Source organism: Ictalurus punctatus, chromosome 17, assembly GCF_001660625.3.
Source record: "Ictalurus punctatus breed USDA103 chromosome 17, Coco_2.0, whole genome shotgun sequence".
Taxonomy (NCBI): Eukaryota; Metazoa; Chordata; class Actinopteri; order Siluriformes; family Ictaluridae; genus Ictalurus; species Ictalurus punctatus.
The window spans coordinates 5,763,578-5,788,018 of record NC_030432.2 but is presented as its reverse complement, the minus strand read 5'-3'; the positions used below and the strand labels follow the sequence as shown (position 1 = coordinate 5,788,018).

At 38.9% G+C, this 24,441-nt stretch overlaps 1 protein-coding gene across 1 annotated transcript in view; it reads left to right on the top strand.

Moving 5' to 3' along the window:
- tyw1 (tRNA-yW synthesizing protein 1 homolog (S. cerevisiae)) overlaps window positions 1-24,441 on the top strand; it is a 72,000-nt gene that overhangs the window by 8,251 nt on the left and 39,308 nt on the right. The window contains exons 7-10 of the mRNA XM_017491497.3: window positions 805-921; window positions 13,788-13,911; window positions 24,105-24,157; window positions 24,271-24,389. Coding sequence (XP_017346986.1) covers window positions 805-921; window positions 13,788-13,911; window positions 24,105-24,157; window positions 24,271-24,389 — 413 coding nt within the window. The remainder of the gene's footprint in view (window positions 1-804; window positions 922-13,787; window positions 13,912-24,104; window positions 24,158-24,270; window positions 24,390-24,441) is intronic.

The following is a 24,441-nucleotide window of genomic DNA, read 5'->3' as shown; positions in this document are numbered from 1 at the left end:
CTTCTGCAGTTTGGGCATTTTAATTCTAGTTAATATGTTTCCTCTAAATATTAAAAAAAATAACATCCCGTTATTAATAAATAGCGTTTTATTCCACACAAGTCAATTGTGAACTTGTCGGGGGGGTTGGGTTTACATTGACTGTTAATCAAAGTGCTGTTAAATCCTCAAATCTGATTGGCCAGAAGGTTTTGATTCATTTTCTTTAACTGCAGCTCTGGCAGTAGTGTCGGCCGTAAGGCACAGCTTTATGTTAATGCCCTTGTTCTAATATGTTGTTTCTATAGTAACAGCATGCATAAGGACTCCACATAGACTGCAGCTAATAATAAACAGATTTTTTTTTTTTCTTTTAAAGAAGGGTTTTTATTTACCAAAGAAATTTTTTTATATAATTGTTTATTAACGGTGAAGCTTTTTGTAGAGATGCAGTATTTATTTTAACGTGTATATGAAGGTCTCTCCAGCGTCAGCACTTTCATAGGTTAAAAAAAAAAAAATTCATAAAGGAGCTCCTCTCACTTTCGAGAGGACATTCTAAGGTCAGAGGATGTTGCGCTTTGTGACTTCTTTTTTATTAACTTCAAGAGAAAGCGTATGTTTGTAGCTGCTATAACATAAGCGATGACTTGTTTTGCAAACTTTCCACAACAGTAAATGTAACTATTAATAGATAAACCCGATGATGTTTTTTGAATGAATACATAAAATTGAATTGTTGTCAGATTGCAGTGGTGTTGGAGGAATGAAACACCTTGGGGTTGGCTATGTATGCTGAACATGGTGGCGTGTTTGATGTTCTAGGAGCTGTTTGAGTCCAGCAGTGATCCAGAGTCTGGAGGTGAAGAGGAGAAAGCTCACGGCTCTGTCATCGACCTGGAGGATCTTGGGAACGTCATGAACCACATGAAGAAAGCCAAGGTAGGCGTAGTTTATCAGTCAACAGCAGTAAGGAGGTGGAGTTGATCTGAAGAGAGCAGAAGTCATGAATGAGTTTCTTCAAGCCATCTCTTTGTTCAAACATTCTGGTTGTAAATGTGTTCGGAGTTGTAATGAAGGCTTACGTTTCTAAATTCATGTATAATTTCACTTCAAGCCTGCAAGGTTATTGCTTTGTGGTGGTGATGATACAGTTGTAGTGGGATGTTGTGTGTGGAGGCTGCAGGTATGTTTAATGCATTCACTGTGTTTCTGAACTCACTGTTTAGATTTGGTGTTTCAAATGTATATTATGGTTAAAAATTTTTTTAAAAAAAAGTCAAATCTTGGGGGCAAGGTGGCTTAGTGGTTACTATGTTTGCCTCGGACCCCTGGGGCCGGGGGTTCGAATCTCGCTTCCATCCTGTGTGAGCGGAACTTGCACGTTTTCCCCATTCTTCCCGGTTTCCTCCCCCAGTCCAAAGACTGATTAGCATTTCCAAATTGTCCACAGTGTGTAAAAGGGAGTGTGAATGTGATTGTGCCCTGCATTGGGTTAGCTCCCCGTCCAGGGTGTCCCCCGCCTTGTACCTCGAGTTCCCAGGCATAGGCTCCAGGCTCTCTCGCAATAAGCGGTATGGAAATTGGATTGATGGATTTAAAATCTGCAACAGTTTTAGCACTAACGTCCAGCAGTAAGCTTTTCCACAGCCTGAGGGCAGTGAATGCATAGTCACCCTTGCGTTTTATCCAGGACCATGGAACATCCAAAAGCAGCAGGCCTGAAGATCTCTGAGACATGGAGGCAGAATACAAACCGAGTATATAAGCGATATAGGCAGGTGCGAATCAGCGAAGGGCTCTAAATGCAAATAAAAGACTCTTCGGAGATAAACAGCTTAACAATCACCTGCTGTACTAACTGTAACCGTGCTAAAGAGGACGTATTGACACGTATACAAGGCATAAGAGGAGACGGAGATAAAGCATGTATAACTTTCTCCAGTTCATGAAGAGAAATCAATTTTTGTTGGACAAAACTTTAGTTGTAAGAAGTTTCTCATAAAAACAGAGTTGATCAAATCTGAGGTGAGTGTCCTAAAATACCTATAAGTTCCTGACATGAGGATTAACATGTACATTGTTGTTGTTTTTTTTTTCTTTTTTTTCTTTTTTTTTGAGAACTGAGTCTTATTATTGGATCAGAATTGGAGTAGAGGCAGAAATCGGATGTAAGGTCTTCAAAACAACCTTCGCATCCGGTCATAAGGTGCTGCTTTCTTTCTTCATACTGGCCCAGTTAGATGATGGAAAAAAACCTCAGCTTATTGTGAAGGAATTCTGGTCGCGTGTGGTTATTTTCCTGTAGTCGCAGGAAAAAAATGTTTTTTTCTTGTATTTATGATCATTTCACAGCAGGGGGTGCAAGTGAACACAGATATACGGTACATACATGGCATTTAGCTAAATCGGATAAAAAGCAAATGATTTTATATCGACTTCACAAAATTCAGGTCTGTTAGTCAGCACACGTAAGATTTCATCCCAGAGACACATCTCCCTGAGTGTTAAACGCTCGTTTTGAAAATGTCCTTTTCCTTAGTTTAATGTGTAACTATGACAGATTAATTTTCCTGCTCTAGTCATTTTAAACGATCGTCTTTTATAAATCGGGCTTCGGGCCTGTCCAAGCTTTAAAACGCGCGGCGTATGGAAGTAAGAGGAGATAGATGGAGAGAATCTGTGGCTCCATTGAAGGAGACGGAGCGGCAGATGGTTTGCTACAGTAGACAGCAGCTCCAGCAGGCGCTGCGAGGATTTACGTAACTGTGAACTGTGATCACTGACGCCCACTCTGCAGGTCTGTATGGAGGAGTGATTCATGAGATGAATCCCCCTCTCAGCACACACACACACACAGGCTGAGTGACAGAACAGCACATTCTTTAGTTCAGCATTAGATTTAGACTAATTACTCTGTGGGAAATAGTTGAAAGTGGGCTATCTTATGTGATCTGTTGCTTTGTGTTGATATGTATTAAGTCTTAATCCTCTGTTGCATGTACCCGTGTTCTGTTTCTAATACCAGAAATACCACGTTTTCAGGTTTTGACTCTCTTTTGAGCGGTTTTAGACAAAAGTAGGTCATCATTACGAGAGGAACGATTCAGTTTTCTGAAGTTCTTAACGATATGAAGGTGGTAGATCTGTGATTTTCATTTACATTTTTACCCCCCTTGAATTTCTTCCAGGCTGACGCACAAACCACTAATAGCCTTTGACAGAACTAAATTTGTCATAGCTCTGCATAAAGATTTCCACTGAAATCCCCCATTCATTGCAGGAGTACGATCACAGCTATACTGTGATACATAGTGTACTGCTATACAGTGCCCTACACTAATATTGGCACCCTTGGTAAATATGAGCCAAGAAGGTGGTGAAAATTGTCTTTATTGTTTAACCTTTTGATGTTTTGTTAAAACATCTCTCTCATGGATATCAAAGAATTGCTTACACAACACAGGTTTAGCAAAAATAAATAAAGCTCTGTTAAATATAGGTGTGCAACAATTATTGGCACCCTTTTAGTCAATACTTTGTGCTACCTACCTTTGACAAGACACTGTAACAGCTCTGAGTCTCCTATAATGCCTGATGAGGTTGGAGAATACATGGCGAGGGATCTGAGACCGTTCCTCCATACAGAATCTCTCCAGATCCTTCAAATTTCGAGGTCCACGCTGGTGGACTCTCCTCTTCAGTTCACTGCACAGGTTTTGTATGGGTTTCAGGTCATTGGACTGGGATGGACATGGCAGGACCTTGATTTTGTGGTCAGTAAACCATTTTTGTGTTGATTTTGATGTATGTTTTGGATCATTGTCCTGCTGGAAGATCCAACCATAGCCCATCTTAAGCTTTCTGGCAGATGCAGTCAGGTTTTCATTTAATATCTGTTGATATTTGATGAAGTCCATCATGTCATGTATCCTAACAAAATGTCCAGGTCCTCTGACAGAAAAACAACCCCAAAGCATTAAAGAGCCACCACCATATTTAACCGTGGTCATGAGGTACTTTTCCATATGGCTACCTCTCTGTGTGCCAAAACCACCTCTGGTGTTTATTACCAAAAAGCTCTATTTTTGTTTCATCTGACCATAGAACCCGATCCCATTTGAAGTTCCAGTAGTGTCTGGCAAACTGAAGATGTCTGAGTTTGTTTTTGCATGAGAGTAGAGTTTATGCTTGAAATCCTTCCAAACAACTTGTGGTGATGTCGGTGACTTCAGATTGTAGTTTTGGAGACTTTCTGACCCCAAGATGCAACTAACTTCTGCAATTCTCCAGCTGAGATCCTTGGAGATTTTTTTGGCCATTCGAACCTCCTCTTCACAGTGCATTGAGACAATATGGACACACGTCCAATTCCAGGTTGATTCATAACATTTCCAGTTGACTGGAACGACTTAATTATTGCCCTGATGGTGGAAATGGGCATTTTCAATGTTTATGCTATTTTCTTACAGCCACTTCCCATTTTGTGAAGCTCAACAACCTTTTGCCGCACATCACAGCTATATTCCTTGGTCTTACCCATTGTTATGAATGACTAAGGGAATTTGGCCTATGTGTTACCTCATATTTATACCCCGATGAAACAGGAAGTCATGGTTGAACTATTTCCTGTTCCTAGTCACCCAGGAGTATTAAAAGAAATGTAAAATATCAATGGGAATATAATTCAAATATATTTTTCTCATATGAATTCATAGGGGTGCCAATAATTGTAGCACACCTATATTTACCAAAGATTTTTTTTTTTGATAAACCTGTGTTTTGTTTGCAGTTGTTTCATACCCATGAGAGCAGAGTATTTTTGTGAATTTTCTGAACAAAAGACGAAAAGATTAAACAATAAAGACAATTTTCACAGCCTTCTTTGCTCATATTTATTAAGGGTGCCAATATTAGTGGAGGGTGCTGTACACTATCATACAGTCTCTTGCATGTCTTTTATACTGTATGTTTGCACTTGGAGATGTATGGACCTGTCTGTTTATGCCATCCAGAGCACCTCATTTCTCTTTTGCTTGAATATGTAGACAATTACATGAATAATGCTGTTCAGGTTGCTGCCGTTATGATTCATTTCATCCGTCTCGTAATGGATGCAGTACCATCTTTGTTGTTTTTATGAAGCTCCATGTTTAAATGTGTTTCTGAAAGAAAAATGAACCCAAGCCCCAGCAGGTGCAGCACTCATATTATTCATTAAGGAATTTGGTCGCACTTTGCATATGAAAACTTTGGCAAGCACTCAGTATAGAGCTACAAAGTATTTACTGATTTATAGGTTCGGTGAAAAATGTTTTTCCTATATTATATTGTCAAAAAAAGAGATGTGTAAAACATAATTTTGGGCACTCTGCCCTTGTTTCAAGCATTCATCATCATTCACAACACATTTTCAGACTAATGATAAGGAATGTACAGTGCTGTGAAAAAGTATTTGCCCCATCCTGATTTCTTCTGTTTTTGTGTATCTCACGCTAAATTGTTTCAGAAGTGAAAACAAAATCTAAGATAAAACAAAGGCAACCTGAGTAAACACAAAATACAGTTTTTAAATGATAATGCTATTTATTGAAGCAAAAAGGTTATTCAGTACCAACTGGGCCTGTGTGAAAATGTATTTGCTCCCATAGTTACTAATTCCCCAAATCTATGAAACTGCATTGATAATGGGGTTCAGCTGGACTAGACACAACCAGACCTGATTACTGCAAACTCTGTTCAATCACATCAACACTTGAATAGAACTTTTTCAACGGCATGAAGTTGGTTAAAAGGTCTTACCCAGTAACACACTATGTCAAAGTTGAAAGAAATTCAGATATGATGAAGAAGGTGATTGAAATACATCAGTCTGGGAAGGGGTACAAAGCTATTTCAAAGGCTCTGGGACTCCAAAGAACCACAGCGAGAGCCGTTATCTCTAAATGGAAAAACTCAGCACAGTAGTGAACCTTCCCAGAAGTGTCCGACCTTCCAAAATTCCTTCAAGAGCACAGCAACGGCTCATCCAGGAAGTCAAAAAAGTGCCAAGGACAACATCAAAGAAACTACAGGCCTCTCTTGTATCAATAAAGGTCACTCTTCATGACTTCACTATCAGAAAGACACTGGGGGAAAATGTCCAGTGGAATGGAAGAGTGACGAGGTGAAAACCACTGCTAACCCAGAAGAACATTAAGGCTCCGTCAAAGTCCTGAGTTTGAACCAATTGAAATGCTGTGGCAGGTCCTTAAACAGGCAGTTCATGCTCAAAAGCCCTCCATTGTGGCTGAGCTAAAGCGTTTCTACAAAGAACAGTGGGCCAGAATTCCACCACAGCACTGTGAAAGACTGATCTCCAGTTATCAGAGGTGTTTGGTTGCAGTTATTGCTACTAAAGGTGGCACAACCAGCTTTTAAGTTTAAAGGGGCAATTAAAAGTTTTTCACATTGGTGATAGGTGTTGGATAACTGTTTGCTTCAATAATAAATAAATAAATAAATAAATAAATAAATAAATAAAAATGGTATTTTGTGTTTATTCAGGTTACTTTTGTTTTATTGTGTATTTTTGTTTAAAGATCTAAAACTGTTTAGTATAATATATACTGTACACAAAAACCAAAGAAATCAGGATGGGGCAAATACTTTTCCACAGCTTTGTAAGAGACAAGTCAGCAGTCGCTTGAATAGAGGTTCAGGATGACTTGAAAGCAGCAGGACCAACAGTTACACTGAAAACAATAAACTGCACTGCAATGATCTCCCTTCTTACACCACATGCTAAAAAGAAGTATAGAAACACAAGTATCCCAAGAATATCATTTATTTAATTGCCAAGTGTCTCACACAGCATTTCTGCTTCTATTTCCCCCTCATCACTTCCACACCGGCTACATTAGAGATGTGTAAAACACGAGTACTCTACCCTTGTTTCTTTCACTTGGAAGTGAAGCATGAACTTCATAGAAGTCTGCCGAAATCATAATCTATATGCTGCTGTCAATTTTATTTCAAATGATCATTTGGAGTTTATGTCATTATTGCGCAACCTAACCCTTTCTCAGTACACCGGTGTTCCATCCCACCGGTGGAGTGGAAATCGACTTATCAGACATTTTTAATCAGCATTAAAAAAATGAATGAATTTATCACGGAAAGTCTGTTCTAAGATTAGTCAGGACACTGTTGGGTTTCTGTGTGTAGAGTATCGTGACTGTTTGTTTTTAGCTGCTGGTGAGCGGGGTGATGGGAAAGGTGAGGAGTGTGAGCCTGCTGCAGGGAAAACCTTTAAGCTAGGTAAAAAAGAAATACTTATGGAAAAACTGCAAATACTTAAAGCCTTGAGTGTCTACTTTTCATATGTGCCATTAACCACTACTGTGGAGTGCGACATCACAAATACAGACAATGCTGAAGACGGGCACCCCCAAAACAAACCGAAATTCCATGTTTTCCCCGTATTTATACTCCTGGATAACCTAAAAGCCTGTTTATACATTGCCCCATTGTCTCATGTCACGGTTTTATTGAGGTGTGTTGTAATTACAGCTAGTCCAGCTTCGGTCGTCCTCATCCACCCCCCACCTTACTGACCCAGTTGTACATTTGGCCATTAGTTTTCTTGATTGAAATGAAGTGTATTTGTAACGCCTGTGGTGTGGATTGAAGGAACGGTCACGACGCATCTAGTAGGAAATAGGATAGCTCTACAGGTTCCATGTGTAAGTGTATAATTATTTCTGCTCCGGATGCTGTCATTATTACCGTGTGTAATTCAAGAAGAGCTGAACAATTCAGTTCCTACTCTCGATATTACCTGCAACATCTGTAATGAGACACTATTGAAGAAATATATCATTGCTATAGATTTGCAGCGTTCGTCTTGAATTACTCAGTCTGGCTGCAGTTGAACATTAAAGTTAGTTTTGAGTTCTGGGGTTATGCTTGTTACAGTGTGGATTCCGCTGCAGTGTATTTCTTTGTTTTCTCTTCATTCGAGAACATTTATATATCTATTAGGGTTTCTGTCTTATCTGTAAACAAGACCTCTAAATCTAATCTCGGTGGCTGATGTTCCTAATAGGCTCATTGCAAACAAAATGAACGTATCCGTTAAAGTACAAAGGTTGCTAGTCATTTTTAAACAAATAAATCCTTTGGTGCTTTCATGTCCTGTAATGAGCTTTTGTCGTCCTGAAACAGACAGGAAGTGGCGAAAATGTCCTGAGTGCATTTTAAAATGACCCTCACTTATACTGAGAAGGAACACATGTGTCCTAAAGAAATACATACATACATAAATAAAAAAAAAAAAAAAATGTTTTATTAACATTTTTACTGTTTATATTGCATAATATTATGTACTAAATATTTAAATTCCCAGTATCTAAACAAACGATGACTAAATGTATGAAATGAATAAATGGAGTGAGTGAGTCATGGACGCACCATCTTACTCCAAACCTGCTGGTGACGCTTTATGCTTCCAAGCATGTTTATCAACAACAGTTTTCACCAACAAGTGGCCTCATGAACAGAAATGAAGACACATTATATAACCAGCTGTTAAGATTGCTGGTTTTCTGTCATCTTTCAGAGGACATGATGCACTCTTTGCACTCAAACAGGATTTAGGGAATCGCAGTACAAATGTGCAATAGTCATTCAAAATGCAGACGAGTCAGCCATTCACACACATCTGTTAGGAAAATGTAGCTCCTATGGTCTTCTACGGTAATGTAAGGCTTTATTAAATGTAAATATTGTACCTTAGTGAATTGGTCAGAGTTGGAATCTCAATTCTAAGCCAAAAAATTGTGGTCCTTCTTTCACTGTGATTTAGGTTATACGTTGTGAAATAATTTGTGGTCGGTGGCCATTTTTCTCACAATTTGATTATTTGCCAATTCCCACCCACCAGCCAGCTATCTCCCAGTCCCTCTGGGATTTCGTGAATTTGCGATCACAGGTCAAGCAAACTCCGCAATATTCGGAGGAGCTTGCAATTTTTCAGAACTGTCGCAGATTTTCCGCAGATTTGGCCCAAGACGTGTCATGTGAGATCATCACAACACTCAAATCAGCCGAAGCCCTCTTCCAATTCATGTGCGTCGAACACGAGTACAGCTAAAAAGTCAAACAAACATCAACTGCAGAAGAACTATTTCATGCAATTGCTACTTCGCCAATTCAAGTAGTTTTCCACCAAAAAAAAGCACAAAAAATGTAAATCTTGAAAAAAGCCGCAGAAAAATCGATCATTTTTGGCTGCAACAATCAGAAAACTGCGAAGTCCTGTGTATAAGTCCTCCTATCACATGACCGTTACCAATAGTGAAGGGTGGGGCAAGCAAGTGCTTCCTCCGAGACACATGAAGCCATCTTCTCAAACTGCTTCTCATGCTGTGTTAGGGCAGTGGAACACACTCTGAGGAAAGTGCTATCTGCCCTGTTCCTCATACATGAGCTCATGGGCAGCCATGATTAACTAGTGTCACTGTGATTGAAAAGGAAGAGAATATGCCAACAATCCTAATCACAGAGCATGGCTAATTTTGCTCTCTTGGACTCCCAGCGACAGATGGGCATCACCATGATTCAATATCATCACCATGTCATTGACTGTCATCACTGTGGCATCACCATGATTCAATGCTACTGTCTTTAGTAGCATATATGAATGCAGCAGGGCATTTCCTAGAGCATTTCCCATTTTAATTGACCTTTACCTGTACTTGGTTGCTGTTCAGACTTTAAACTGGGATTATATTTGTCATCCTTCATAGAGTAAATGTGCTGAGCCACAAGTTCAGTTTTTTCGTTTGGCATTCTTTTTTTCATTTGTCATATTTTTTTGTTAATCCATTGTGTGTGTCAGAATTGAGTAATGCAGTTTTTATAGTCTTGTCTGTCGGTTATGATTTCTTTCTCGGTTCCACTTTTGCCTCCTACATGCATGTTGAGGTTAATGACTCTTCTTCACTTCTTCTGTGCCACCGACTCATCACTCAAAGCCCATTTAAGATGTTGGAAGGTGACACACAGCCACAACAGACAAAGACATTGCCTGAGGAACCAATTAATCAGGTTTCCAGTCGTATTGAGCACTAATACTGATGAGCTGCTTGAAGGATGTAACTCTGCATGCTGATTTGAAAGCTTTGTGTCCGATTTTATGAGCTAGTTACTCCGGAATACTGTGGTGGTTAAATGAGGGACTCTTGGTCATTTGCATTGGTATGTATCAAATCCATTAACTGAGGCGTGTGGGAGCATTTCGAGCACTTCTGACACAGCCGAGAGTTGACTCAGAAGCATATCACATTGTAGTGTCATTAGTTTGAGTGAAAGCAGTCTGAACGTGGCAGCCATCAGGTCCGCCCTCTCGTGGATCACAGCTCGCATCAACACCTGCATGACTGCTGTAACTCGAATGGATGGCTTAGACTCATGTTCTAGCTGCTTGAAGGAAATCTGAGAATAACAACGCGGTGACAGCAAGTGGAGTATGACTAACTATAACAGAGTTGTACAGCAGGTGTCAGGGAAGGGACATATACCTTAATGGATATGGTGTACTCTGTAGAAAAGAAGAGATCATCAGTTTTGCATAATTACACAGATGTATAAGTAACTGGACTACACCAATTAGAAGTACCCTATTGTGAAAGATGTGCTAGCATTGCTCTGATTGATTCTTCTGACTCGCACAGGAAGCTGGCCCAAATCATCTCAGCTACAGATATCTGTGCATAGTCAGGATTCAAACTCTTAAATCTTCCAAAGATGTGAACGAACGGTCTAACAGTTCAGGGTTGGGACAAATGATGCGTTTATTAGCTAGTCCACTGTGGAAGCAAAAGCTCAAATGAGCTGCCCAGTCTCATATTTTGGTTGCCCAGGAACCTAATTGACTAGGTTAGATATTCATAGCAAATTTAACATAATAACGTATAGTGAGCTACAGTTCCCTCCACTAATATTGGCACCCTTGGCAAATATGAGCAAAGAAGGCTGTGAAAAATTGTCTTTCGATATTTTGTTCAAAATGTTCACAAAAATACTCTGCTCTCATTGATATCAAACAATTGCAAACAAAACACAGGCTTTTCAAAAAAAAAAACAGCTTTGTCTTCTTCTATAATGCCTGATGAGATTGGAGAATACATGGGAAGGGATCTGAGATCATTCTTTCATACAGAATCTCTCCAGATCCTTCAAATTTCAAGGTCCATGCTGGTGGACTCTCCTCTTCAGTTCACCCCACAGGTTTTCTTTGGGTTTCATGTCAGGGGACTGGGATGGACATGGCAGGACCTTGATTTTGTGGTCAGTAAACCATTTTTGTGTTGATTTTGATGTGTCTTTTGGATCATTGTCCTGCTGGAAGATCCAACCACGGCCCATCTTAAGCTTTCTGGTAGAGGCAGTCAGGTTTTCATTTAATATCTGTTGATATTTGATGAAGTCCATCATGTCATGTATCATAACAAAATGTCAAAAGAGCCATCACCATATTTAACCGTGGGCGTGAGGCACTTTTCCATATGGCTACCTCTCTGTGTGCACCAAAACCACCTCTGGTGTTTTATTCCCAAAAAGCTCTATTTTGGTTTCATCTGACCATAGAACCTGATCCCATTTGAAGTTCCAGTAGTGTCTGGCTAACTGAAGACTCTTGAGTTTGTTTTTGGATGAGAGTAGAGGCTTTTTTCTCGAAACCCTTCCAAACAACTTGTGGTGATGTCGGTGACTTCGGATTGTAGTTTTGGAGACTTTCTGACTCCAAGACACAACTAACTTCTGTAATTCTGCAGCTGAGATCCTTGGAGATTTTTTTGGCCACTCGAACCATCCTCTTCACAGTGTGTTGAGACGATATAGACACACGTCCAATTCCAGGTTGATTCATAACATTTCCAGTTGACTGGAACTTCTTAATTATTGCCCTGATGGTGGAAATGGCCATTTTCAATGCTTGTGCTATTTTCTTATAGCCACTTCCCATTTTGTGAAGCTCAACAACCCTTTGCCGCACATCACAGCTATATTCCTTGGTCTTACCCATTGTATGTGTTACGTCATATTTATACCCCTCTGAAACAGGACATCATGGTTGAACAATTTCCTGTTCCTAGTCACCCAGGTGTACTAAAAAAAAAGTAAAATATCAATGGGAATATACTTCAAATATATTTTTCATATGAATTCATAGGGGTACCAATAATTGTTGCACACCTATATTTACCAAAGATATATTTTTTTTGATAAACCTGTGTTGTGCTTGCAATTGTTTGATATACATGAGAGCAGAGTATTTTTGTGAATTTTCCGAACAAAAGATCAAAAGGTTAAACAATAAAGACAATTTTCACAGCCTTCTTTGCTCATATTTATTAAGGGTGCCAATATTAGTGGAGGGTCCTATAGTTAGTGAGTTAAACACATTAATACAAATGAAGGGAAACAAAGGAGTACGTGATCATGTCATACTGGCATACTTATACTATGTACTAAAAGTATGTACCCTTTTTTTATATATATATATATATATATATATATATATATATATATATATATATATATATATATATATATATATATATATATATATAATATAAAACCCAACCCTGATCTATACTTCTCCACAACGTTTGTCTCTAACCTGGTTAGAGAGCTCTGTTGCTTGCTTAGTGGTGTTGCAGACTCCGAGACCTTTCAGAACAGGTGTATTTATACCGGCATAATGTGACACTTTGATTACACACAGGTGGATTTTAATCAGCAAATTATGTGACTTCTGAAGCTAATTGGTTGGAACAGATCTTCTGATCGCAAATGGGATGAATACATATGCACTCACAACGTTTCAGTTTAAAAAAATAAATAAATAAATTTCGTTCCACTTCAACAATCTGGACTATTTTGTTAGGTCCATTACATAAAATCCAAACAAAAATATAATTTCCCCCAAAAATCCATCCAAACACTAACATACACAGCTGCTGATCCACAGGATGTCGATGCAGAGTCTCTTCAGTGCCACTGTAATGTCATCAATGTAGCACCATCCTCTCTCTCTATGTAATATCGGGTTCAGTAGCATCTAATAAAGTGCTAATCAGTCCTCTGTAAACTGTAGAAGTCCTAATGAGCTAACAAATGGTTTGTCTGTGTGCATCAGAGCTCACTTAAAAGAACATTAATTAGATTCAGAAGCAGAACTACTGTTTGCACTCCTTATCAGCCATTATAAAATATTCAAGCCTTCATCTCTGGCTAATAGTCTTTCCATTTTTTCTCATTTCAGAATATTGCTTTTTGATGTGATATTTCAGCCTGAGATAATAAGACATGCACTTAGGAAGTAAAAACTGCAATGACCTGCTCCTTGGAATAGTAATTAAGTAATTAATTGTGGATACACACCAGGCTGCTACTTGTACCAGTTACATTTAAGCCTACATTGTTTAACTTATTTTTGTTCCTTATCAGACGTTGTCTGTATATTAAGCATGTAGCTTAATATATGTAGCTGTAGCTGTATCTTACCAGCACACATGCGTTTATTAATACACCTATCACTACGATATTAATTATTCTCATGTCAGCATAATATTCAAGTCATTTCAATATTATTTATATAGGGCTTTTAACAATTGACAGCAGTGGGCAGCCTTACAGAAATCTGGATGTAGATCAAGATAATACACTCGGTTTTATCAGTACATGTCTTCTATTAGCAATGAAGCGAGTGTGTGACTCAGAGTGCGTGTGTTTGTGTGTATGTGTTTGATATGCTACAGAAAGTGGAAGAGGACTCGTCTCAGCTGGGAAGGCTGTCCAAATTGAACGGATTGAAGAAGGCTGAGCCTGAGGAGACGAGGGAGATGATCACTCCAGCACTGAGAGAAGCGCTCACTAAGCAAGGTACAGATACATGTGTTCAGTGTGAAAAGAGGATATAAACACAGTTTACAGTCATCAGTTCACTTAACTGATCATTGGCATTACTGTATCATTGACTACGTTTACACAGACAGCAATAATCCAATTATTGACCTTACTCTGAGTAAGACAATATTCTGATTAAGGTGTTTACATGAGTCGTGTTTAGAATATTCCTTTCATCTTCCTGTGTTACATATTATTGAACATAGATCAATTAACACCACACATCATTATGTCACTGTGCCACGCCGTCCCCTCCAGAATTTCACGTATCATCATGCAGTTGGTCTTTGTTATGGTACCGTGTACAGTTTTGGGTTTTTAATTTTTATGAAAGCTTCAAGTGCGGTTAATTATTTGTCATGCCGTACGTGCAAATAGACGACTGCTTGAAGCTGTGGGCTGCGTCCCAAACCGCGTACTTACCTACTATATAGTAGCCGGGATACATGTATTTCACCTACTATATACTGTAGCAGGTAAGTACGCGGTTTGGGACGCAGCCGTGCTCTCTTGTTTGCCGTCAAAAGGTTGAGCGCTGCCGTGTGTGTACGTGTCCTGTCACAAAATGCGGTGAAAACTCCCACACGACATTAATAATGCGATTAAGGTGTGTACATGTCTGTAATACACATCAATAATGCGACTAAAACAGGAATACTCCACGCGTCTTAATTCGATTTGTGTTTACCACGAGTATGACTTTAGTCTGATTAAGGTCATCAATAACCGCTGTTTACTTGCTAGTTTCTTAAACAGATTATCATCTTAATTGGGTTCATATGGGAATATTGTTGTCCATGTAAACGTACTGATTGTTTGGGATCCACTTTAGGTGCGCACTTAAATATTTATTGCATATGAAGTCAAGAAGTGCATGAGGGAGGGCCACAGACTCTAAATTCCAGTCAGCATATGCTACTAAATGACTCAAATCTGACTGAATCCTACTAAAAGCAGTTAAAAATACAGAACACAAAAACACATTAATTGCAGGAAGTAGGAAAAGAATAATTTCAAGATAAAATGCTGGCTGGCAGTTTCGGAAACCTTCAACTGGTTTGGTGAGATGTCTCTTATTAGTGATAATAATTTGTTTTTAGTGGTAGTGATAATTTGTTGTTTTTCAGTGGAATTTAGTGCATTTGGTTAAACAACAAATTGAAAGTTGGATATTGTGTGATTTCTAATCACCAAGAGTGAATTGCCCAATTTTCCCCAATGATATTTATACCATTTTTACTGAAAAGGAGGAAAATTCTGTAAAATTGTGAGGATTTTATGGGCAAAACATAAAAAATATTAGAAAAACAGATCACAAATTTTTACTATGTTGTTATATTGCCAAAGCTACATTAACAGACCGTATCTAATTTTCAGTGATTAATACAGAGGAAAAAAAGAAAACAGCAAAAATGACAATGCATTAATGCTAATGTTGAAACACATGCTTTTGTTAGGCGAGTGTGGAAAATTACGGGACACAGAAATAAAACACTGGTCACAACTGTTGAAATGAAATCTATTCTTGGTGAACATTTTTACATTTTGACTACACTTTCAAAGCTGAAACTGACCCTGCAGTAGGTTGATCTAATCTGCAGTCATTACATGTGCTATTTCTTTCTTGATTTAAAAAAACTTTCTTGTTATACATGAAGACTAAATCGAACAGATTTCAGGTATTCGTTTTCTCCAGATGCCAGGGTTTTGATGATAATTGCACAGTCTATTTTTTTTTCCTTTCTACCAGCGTGCAACCTGCTTCAGTTTTCAACCTGCTGGCAATTTTCCTTACTTTGTGTGCTATTTCTAACACGGGATATTAACACAATGGGCTCAGCACTGCACCTTTGCACTATAGTATGGAGTAAAACACTCTCCTATCTTGTACAGTGGCTCAGCTCATGAACCATTGCTGCACCAATCATTAGCAACTGTCTCAACATAAGACTGTGTGTGTGCTGTATTTTCCCATTATAAACCATAACAGTATTGGAGTATGGGAGTCATGATTCAGTTTTACAGTCAGATATTTACTTTTGAAAGGGTACTTATTTATGTCATTTACAGATCGTCAGGCTAATTTAGATAATCACTTTCCGCTTTCCACCGAAATTACCCAGAACAATTAATCCCAGGAACTCTTTTCAAGGGGCCATTTGGTTCCTCTAGACCTTTGTTGCCTAAAGTACCGTGAAGATTAGGCTAATGAAGCCTCGAAGTATGCTACAATCAAACTGATTATTGACACAAAGTAAGCTGATTTTAATGATGTAATAATGTAAAATGTTTGCACAGCTCATAAAAACCATTTAAAAAAAACCCCCTTTGAACAGTAACAAAATAGTTTGCTGCAAGTACAATGGTGGTCTAGTTGGTTAGGATTCAGCACTCTCACTCTCACTGGGTTCGATTCCCAGTGGTGGAATGAAATATTTTTTAAAAAATTATCTTTGGGTAAAGGTTTGTGTTTTAAAAACGGACAGTCTTATTTTCTGAAATCTGATAACGACACTGCAACAGCAATAAGCATGGAGGAGATTCGAGCTGTGCTGCTGTTTGTGTTGTATTGCTTCGTTAAAAAGGTAATTGAGAAAATGCTGGAAAAGAGACTAGCAGTGTTAGTCAAGCGAATTCAGAATGCTCTTGTTGCTACACTTAAAGTAAGCAAACAGATTTTATCAGCAATTGCTGAGATGACTGAGACGTACAGTAAATATTTTACCCGGAACTTAATTTAGACCCTGGTCCCTGCAGTGGAATCTCCCTAGAAAAGTCCCTAGTTCCTGTGGTGGAAAAGCGGCATTGGACACCACTTGGAATTTGGAGCAATGCTATGCAAGCTGGGCATTCTCACTCAATGAGCATTTCACTCAAAATGGTGGAACGAAGCACATTGCACTATGGCTTATCTGAAATGTCACACCATTTAGTTCCCCCAGCTTTTCCTAATTCCACCAACACTAACAGGTGAATATTTAGCTAAGCATCATGAACTGAAGCAACTTTTTTGTTTTTAATCCCACCACCACCTGGTGTTTTTCAGGTAGTCTGTGCATCTGTCCGAGATTCTCCTTAGCATGATATCTCAAGAAGGAGTGCTACTGATAGTTCTGACTTTTATTCCTTCTTTTAAATGAATAATAATTAATTCCACAATTCTGAAGGAAATGCAAATAAAAACTTTATTCTCTCCATGTGAACAAGTTGTTTCACAGTAACTGGTCTCAAACACAAAACACATGACTCTAATTAACTTTAACACATGAACTCAATTCTGAAGATTAAAGTAGGATTATTAACTCATTGAATGTTATTAATTCATATTAACATGGACTGAATTCTATAAATCCTCCTGTTAGTCTCACATTCACCCTGCACAAACAAAAGCATTTCTACTTCATCACTAACATCAAACTGGTAATATATAATATCAACTTTTTTATATATTAACATTAACTGGATATGAAATATACTACTGTACAAATATACTTTTCTGTGCAATATATACTTTTTTGCCACTCATCTTCATTTAAATCTTTCAACAGTGTACTGGCGCTTTAATTCAGCACGAGCAGCTCGGCAAAAAAAATAATTTGACTCTATGCCGAAACTCCCGCTTCACTGCTGCAGCGTCCGGTGTAAAATTTGTTCAGTGCAGAGATTACAGAGATTACAAACTGTAGTTTTGTCGTCATTCCACACAAGAGACATCATCTTTATACACAGCATGAAATCAATGTGTTTTCCCCCCCTCTTTTGATTGACAGGATATAATCGGCCCTGATCATCGGATGTTTTTAAATTATCGGCAGATGGCCCATAGCGTAAAAAATTGCCTTTATCGGCCAATACTCATTATTGGCCAATACCTCGGTGCATCTCTAATAGAAACAGTAACTTATTACAGCAAGTGCATTCATATGATTTGTTACATGATTGGTTACAGCTGGCACTACAGTCTAGAAATGTGCATCAGGACCGGGTTAGAGTCACAACAGGTTAAATGACTAATTGATTTGATTTAATTGACTAATTTATTCATATTCTGAAAAATAGAACCAACTAAGTTTGTCAGAAAATATCATAGCCAGGTGAAAGCAAAAATAACTGCAGTAGAGTTGTGCAAGTTTATAGTTAATTAATCAGATGGCTTGTTCTGGCAATTTCCTGGAGGTTTTTAGAGAGTTAGAATAGTCAGGATGAAGAGACTGTGTTCTCAATTTGCATAACTGGTTTTTCAGAACTGCTTGTTCGGCATCTTTCCCTGTTTTGCTCTTTAATGTAGAAGGCAAACGATCCCTGCAGGCTTAATTAGAAGAGATGTGAAAGTTGTTGTATGAGAGGAGTTTTCATAGCACATAAAAGTACAGATACAGATGTGTTAATGCTAATTTGGTGCCAGACCTCAAGTAGTAGTGTGAAGTGAAATAAGTAGAAAACCATTGTTTTTGGATCATTAATTGAAGAACTGATGTGTTTTGCAGGAAGAGTAGAAAGAAAGCTGCCCAACTGCGCTCTATTGCAGGTGTCTATAGATCACCACTTTTTCAGGAATGAACCTCAATTCACATTTTTCACCTGTAAATATTTTTCACATCATGTAAATGTTGCTGTGCCGATCTTAAGGGATTGAGTTTTATTTTAATCACAGCTCCCTTTGAAAGTATTGGAACAGCAAGGCCAATTCTATTCGTGGTATGGCCTCTACCAGGACCTGCCCTGAGGAGGTTGTTGGTGATGTGACTTAACTGTTGTTTTTGGGTTTTTCTTCACAGTTCTCACAATGTTTCTGCCATCAACTGCTGCTGTTTTTCTTGGCCGACCTGCTCCGTGTCTGGTTGTTAGTACACCAGTGTTTTTTTTTTTTTTTTTCTTTTTTTTCTTTTTCAGGACATTGCAAATTGTTGTATTGGCTATGCCCAATGCTTGCGCAATGGCTTTGATAGATTTTTCCTCTTTTCTCAGCTTCAAAATGGCTTGCTTTTCTTCCATAGACAGCTCTCTGGTCTTTGTGTAGGTTTATCCTTTTTAACAACAAATGCAGTCTTCACAGCTGAAACCGAGGGCTCAAATCCAGAGCTATTATACAGTCAATTTAACAGGACACACCTGGGCAGCATTAAACACCTGTCAGTCACATGTTCCAATATTTCTGTTCACTTGGAAGAAAAAAGTTTTATCATCTAGATGTAAATATGAGGAAATGAAAGCTGAAATTCTGATCTGTCATCTCGTATTTATCTTTTGATCTCAACCCCAAATGTCTTCGGTGCATAGTGAAAACAGTAGATGTGGACTTGCTGTTCCAATACTTTTGGAGGAGACTGTACATGATACTGTAAACTCACTGTTAATCTTTTAGTCATGTCTTGAGATGAGTTGTTGTTTTACAGTACAGGGTGCTCCAGGTAAAATCAGTAGCTTTTCACACTTTTCCTGGTTGATCACGTTGTATTACAGTAAATCTCAGTTTTTGGTCTGCTCTTCTACCTTTTTTTATTGTGTACTCCCCATTTGTTATTATTTTAAGCATGCATGTCATGTTACTGAAGCCTTTAATCTTTTCTGATGAAGAGAAACCTTATTTATAGCTCTCCAGGGGGAAAGACGTTTTAGCCAGATTAAGAAGTCCTAAACGAAATAATGGATTTTGTTGTACTTTTTGCTGATGCCTTGCAGTATGACGTGCAAGTAGAGCAGAGTGTTATATCATATACTCATATATTTTTGGGGTATTATGTTAACGCCATACCATTATCATGTGAATCATTAGCTTCCAAGAGATAATCCCCGTGTGGATGTCTGAGATTCTCATTAGCGTGCTATTTCAAGAGCGAGTGGTCGGATGTTTGTAGGATTTATATGTAATTATCGCTATAGATTAACGGCAGATGAACTGATTAGATTTTGGAATGAATCCAAATAGGGTCAAGTTTACAACAAGGTCAAATGTGGAAAATGTCAATAGTTTCCTTCTTGTTTGCCATACAGGGATGTTACTTTACACGTTCAGGAACTCATGGCCCATTTTCTGGCTGTCTAAGATTTTTGCCATCTTTGTGTCATTCCATCTGTTACTCCATTGGTAGTAAATTCTTGTTAATGCAAATATCTCAAGTGGTTAATTCAGTAACTGCTGATATCCTTGGATTTTCACAACAGTCTATAGAGTATACGCAGAGTGGTGCGGTAAAGAAAAAACATTCACTGAGTGGCAGTTCCTCCGACAGAAACACCACATTGATGAGAGAGGTCAATGGAGAATGGCCTGACTGGTTCGAGCTGACAGAAAGGCTTCAGTAACTCAGATACCCACAGTAGAAAAGCATCTCAGAACACACAACACATCAAACCTTAAGGTGGTTGGGCTACAACAGCAGAAGACCATGTTAGGTTCCAGTTCTTTGAGCCAAGAACAGAAACATACTCACCAAAACTGGATAGTTGAAAACGTAGCCTGGTCTGATTAATCTCGATTTCTGCTGAGGCACACAGATGGTAGGGTCAAAATTTGGCGCCAACAGCATGAATCCACGGACCCAACCTGCCTTGTGTCAACAGTCCAGGCTGGTGGTGGTGTTGGTGAAATGGTGTGAGGAATCTTTTTTTGACACACGTTGGTCTTTTTAATACCAGTCAAACATCACTTGAATGCCACAGCCTATTTGAGTATTGTTGCTGGCCATGTCCATCCCTTCATAGCCACAACTTGCCCAGTGGGGGGAGCAGTGGCAGTGGTGGCTTAGCGGTTAAGGGTTACCGATCAGAAGGTCGGGGGCTCAAGCCCCAGCTCTGCCATGCTGCCACTGTTGGGCCCTTGAGCAGGGCCCTTAATCCTCTCTGCTCCAGGGGCGCTGTATCATGGCTGAGCCTTTGCTCTGACCCCAACTTCCTAGCATGCTGGGGTATGCAAATAAAAGAATTTCACTGTGCTGTAATGTATAGGTGACCAATAAAGTCTCATTATCTTCTAATGGCTACTTCCAGCCATTCCAACAAATTAGTATTTTCAGGTTGGAAGCTTATCAGTACCAACAATTGGTGAAGTGGAATTATTAGGGGTGAGAGGATGAACTGGTCAAGACTTCCAATGACTAATCAAAATACTATGTTGAAGTTCTGACTTTGTCCTTTTTGCTTGGTTCCATGTGGAAACCTGACTTGTGTGATGGATTTTATGTGGTAATGAATACTCATTGGTGACCTTCAGGGTGTGGTCATAAACTGCAGAGATGAAGTGCAAGCTTGTGCAAGTTCATATATACACTATATGACCAAAAGTATGTGAACACCAGACCTTCATGCTGTGAAGGGCCAACTACAACTCTTACCACAAAGTTGGAAGCGCACAATTGTATAGGACGTCTAAGATCTTCCTTCACTGGAACTTTTTGCCCAATTTTGTTCAAGCACGACAGTGTTCCTGCATACAAAGCGAGCTCCATAAAGATATGGATTGCCAAGGTTAGTGCATAAGAACATGAGTGGCCTGCACCGAGACCTAACCTCAACTGCACTTAACACCTTTAGGATGAAGTGGAACACTGACCGTGTGCCAGGCCTCCTCACCTTCATTGGCTGAATGGGCAAATCCTCAGCGCTATGCTCCAAAATCTAGTGTGTAGCTTGTAATAGCAGCAGACAGGAGACAAGGTCCATATTAATGCCTGTGACTTTTGGAATGGGCTGTCCACAAACTTTTGGGCATATTGTGTATGTATTCAGTTTTTTTCAGTTCACCAATCTTGCAAATAATAATGAATTAACAACTCAGCATATGCCTTGACAAATATCATGTAATAAATACCCAGCTTTAGCAGTGTACAGTTTTGTGCTGTTTATTTTATGTTATGTATGTTCTGTTGCAGTGCAATTCCAAGTAATCTCTAGTAAAGCTTTTATATATGCCACTTCCTGAGTATTCAATATTTAGTACTTGAAAATTTAACATACTCGGTACAACACATTTACATAAAAGGCAAGGAGAGAGCTCTGAGTTTTACATTACCTGCAGTGGAATAAGCATCATGATGTGGGTTCATACTCAGTGCAGCACATTTACATAAATTACTTGTCATCTCCATATCATTCATAGGTTTCTCTGTGATAATGTTTGTACAAGAAACCAGTGATTGATGGGATTATATTCACAAATAATCAGTAATCTATTCTATTCAGTTTCCTGTACTTGCTAGGGGCTCATTAAATAGGCCTCACTAGTATCACACACTGTATCATTTCCTATATCAGAGATGAGGTGTCGATTTACATCCCTGTACATAGTATTTGCACACTGTACTGTATGTGGTGTCCCACAGTTCCATTAATTTTTTTGGGGCCAAAACCAGCTTAATAATTGGTTAGTATTTATTCAGGTCACGACCACGGTTGTAGTTTACAGGAAATTACATTAACATAGTTTCCATTATGTAGCAACAGTGGATACATCAGTAATTCTGTGGCTAGCACAGCAGGTAAGTAAAAGCTGTAATGAGCTGCATACGGTGAGCTGGTTATATGCATTAGTACAGACTAAGGCTAAAATACAAACCAGTATATGATTATTATTCTCTCCTAATTTTCTAATGTGTTTGTGTCCTTGATTTAAAAACTCAGCAAGTTGTTGGATCATGTTTCCGCTATGAGCTGTGGTGTTTTTTTCCTCACGTCACGTGTAAGGGTGCCTACAGGGCTCACCATACAAATGATGAGCATTTTTATCCCAAGGTTGATGCAGTGCTATGTCATCAGGACGCTTTTGAAAACGTCAATCATTCATGAAAATGTAGTCCGTACTGCATGTTTCTAAGTTTCAAACTCAAAAAGCTTCTGGCGTTGGTTGTCCTTTGGAGAAAACATGTAGGGCAAGAAAATGGGTGCACGAGACTCTGTTTTCTTTAAACCAAATAACTCTGGATATTGAGACATGCAAATAATCATGTGCTCTAACGAAAATGTCTTCATTGTATCTAATGAGCCGCATCTTTGCTACTCCACATGAGGGCTCAGCTTATTGGTTGTGCTTTGAGAAGGTCAGCGTAAACTGGGTCAGATTTGAATTTGAGTGAACTTTGCTTGCAGTGTTAAAGGCGTCAAATCTAAACCAGTGCCTGTTGGCAAAGCAGCACCACTCTCTCCACAGGGAAACAGTGATTTTGGTGACATAAAACGGTTTTGTTGTTGATTTAGACTGGGTACCGTCTATCTGTCAACATGTTTAACTGCAAGTTTAACTGTATGTTGTGATGGCAGGCGAGGTACTGTATATGATAGCTTTGTGCTGGAATTCATTATTAAAAGAACATTTCTGCCCTTCTGCAGTTTGCTAAAGATCATGTGGACAAGTCAGAAGGCTATTGGAAAAATGTATTGTGGACGGAGGAGACAAAATCTAAGTTTTTGGTTTAATTTAGAAAGGTTATATTTGGAGAAAGGAAAACACTGCATTCTGCATAAGAACCGTATCCCATCTGTGAAACATGCTGGTGGTAGTATCATAGTTTGGGTCTGTTTTGCTGCATCTGGACCAGGACGACTCGCCATGATTGATGGAACAATGAATTCTGAATTATACCAGAGAATTATAAAGGAAAATGCCAGGACAGCTGTCCGTGAACTGAATCTCAAGAGAAAGTGGGTCATGCAACAAGACAATGAGCCTAAACACACAAATCGTTCTACCAAAGAATGTTTAAAGAAGAATAAAGTTAATGTTTTAAATGGCCAAGTAAAAGTCCTGACCTTAATCCAATAGAAATGTTGTGGAAGAACCTGAAGCTAGCAGTTCATGTGAGGAAACCCACCAACATCCCAGAGTTGCAGCTGTTCTGTACTGAGGAACGGGATAAAATTCCTCCAAGCCGATGTGCAGGACTGATCGACAGTTACCGCAAACGTTTAGTTACAGTTATTGCTGCACAAGGGGGTCACACCTCATACTGAAAGCAGAGGTTCACATACTTTTACCACTCACTGATATGTAATATTGGGTCATTTTCTTCAATAAATAAATGACCAAGAATAATATTTTTGTCTCATTTGTTTAATTCGGTTCTGTTGATCTACTTTGAGCAGTCTAGTTGGGAACTAATAGTTATATGAACTAACTGATTAAACTGGTGCATTTCTGTGTTCATGTGTGGGTTTTTTTCCTTTCTTTTCTACAGGATATAAACTAATAGGCAGTCACTCCGGGGTAAAGCTGTGTCGTTGGACCAAGGTAGGCTTTATTTCTCTGTGATGTTGCTTTCACTTTGTGATTTGAAGTGTCCTAAATGATCGGTGCCTACATCAAGGAGTGTATGAAATATTTGGTTGTGGAATTTTATCCAGTCCATGCTGAGAGGGAGAGGAGGATGCTACAAACACACGTTTTACGGCATTGAATCTCACCGGTGTATGGAGACCACTCCCAGTCTGGCCTGTGCCAACAAGTGTGTGTTTTGCTGGAGGTAAGCCGACATTTTGCTCTTTCATGATAAGCGATGCAAAGTTTCTAGTGAG